This window comes from Trichechus manatus, unplaced genomic scaffold (assembly GCF_000243295.1).
Source record: "Trichechus manatus latirostris isolate Lorelei unplaced genomic scaffold, TriManLat1.0 scaffold00026, whole genome shotgun sequence".
NCBI lineage: Eukaryota > Metazoa > Chordata > Mammalia > Sirenia > Trichechidae > Trichechus > Trichechus manatus.
The window spans coordinates 3,200,684-3,202,097 of NW_004443962.1; the positions used below are offsets into that span (position 1 = coordinate 3,200,684).

The 1,414-nt window shown below is 36.8% G+C and overlaps 1 protein-coding gene across 7 annotated transcripts in view; it reads right to left on the reverse strand.

Annotated features, from left to right (window-relative positions):
- Positions 1 to 1,414, reverse strand: part of ATP13A3 (ATPase 13A3) — a 100,225-nt gene that overhangs the window by 56,641 nt on the left and 42,170 nt on the right. For all 7 annotated transcript variants that reach the window (XR_002823604.1, XM_023728713.1, XM_023728715.1 and 4 more), the window contains one exon: positions 229 to 360. Coding sequence is in view for 6 of the 7 variants with exons in the window: in XM_023728713.1 (XP_023584481.1) it covers positions 229 to 360 (132 nt within the window). In the remaining variant the exon portion in view is untranslated. The remainder of the gene's footprint in view (positions 1 to 228; positions 361 to 1,414) is intronic.

Genomic DNA, 1,414 nt, shown 5'->3' on the forward strand with positions numbered 1-1,414 from the left:
GGCCAGGAGCAAATACGTAGCAAACACTGGGCTAGTGAGTTAGTATCAGAGCTGAGTACGCAGAATTTAGTCTCCGCAGAAGAAGAAAAATCTTCAATCTCCATACCATTCATGAGCAAAAGGATATAAAGAGCCTAGGTAATTTTAAAATAGCTTAACCAGTAACTACTTAATCCTATTATCATTATAAATAACTTACGAGATATTTTTTCATTTAGTTTAGTTTACCTGTTAACATGCTTTCATTTACAATGCAAGTCCCACTAATAAGCACTGCATCACAAGGCATGACTATCCCATTTAGTGGAATCACCATGATATCTCCCGGCACAAGGTCTGTGGAAAAGATCTCTTCTAATTCTGAATTTAAAGAAAGAAAAATAGGAAAAGAATGTTCTTTAACTCGGAATAAAAAAACAGCAAACAAAAGAGCTATCTAAAGGACACCTGATCTCAACAATGAGTTAATAGTAAAATGGGGTTATAAATACAAACATTCCATGAATGAAGCATTTCCAAGAATAAGATTATTATTCCTTAGGCTGACAAGGTAGGGTGCTTAAGTATATCAGCCAGTTTGTCTCCCAACAGGACTCCAAATGAGCACCGGCGATGCCACGTCTCCCTTGACCAAACAACTGGGTGCACTTCACTCATTGTAACTGTTGTTACTATTACTTTTTACACGACAATTTTAGCTATCAGCCATCTTAGCCATCTAAGCACATTCTAGCTATGTCTCTCTGTCTCTCACTCTCTCTCGTACTTCTTCTTTGTTCCCCAGGTTTAATGCTGTTACCAGAAGTTTGAAACCAGAGATGTGTTAGAAGAAAACTATTGTTTATGGTGTTGGTCTATAATACAAATACTCTTTTCCTTCTTTTCTAAAAAAAGGAAGAAGTAATTTACTAAGCTATGAGGTAAAAAATTCTAAACGTATTTATTACAAAGTAGGTATAATAATCTTCATCTCTTATTTGATCCCGTATTTTAAAACTTGACTCTTTTCAAAGCTTTACCACCACCTGAAATTCTACTGTCTTTAGGTATGCTAGGGAACAAAATATCAATGCTACGTTAGACTATACAAAGGGGATAAGGAAGATATGAGGTGAATGGTATGTCTGTCCTAGCACCTTCGATATCTTTAGCAGCAGCAGAATGAAAAAGAAGCTACACATCTAACACAGCTAGAGCAGTAGATGAAGAAGCACAGAGAAGAAAGCAACTAGCTAGGCAAAATTGGGCTTACATGGAAGGTACTCTATTTAGCCAAAGGAATGGAAACTGATTTGGTATTCTGATAAATTCTAATAAATCACAGAAGCTACTGCCTGCAAGGCCCATGAGGCAGTGCTGCCTCGTTTATCTCTTTACCCTTTATTTTCCTCTTCAACATCTCACCACACAAACT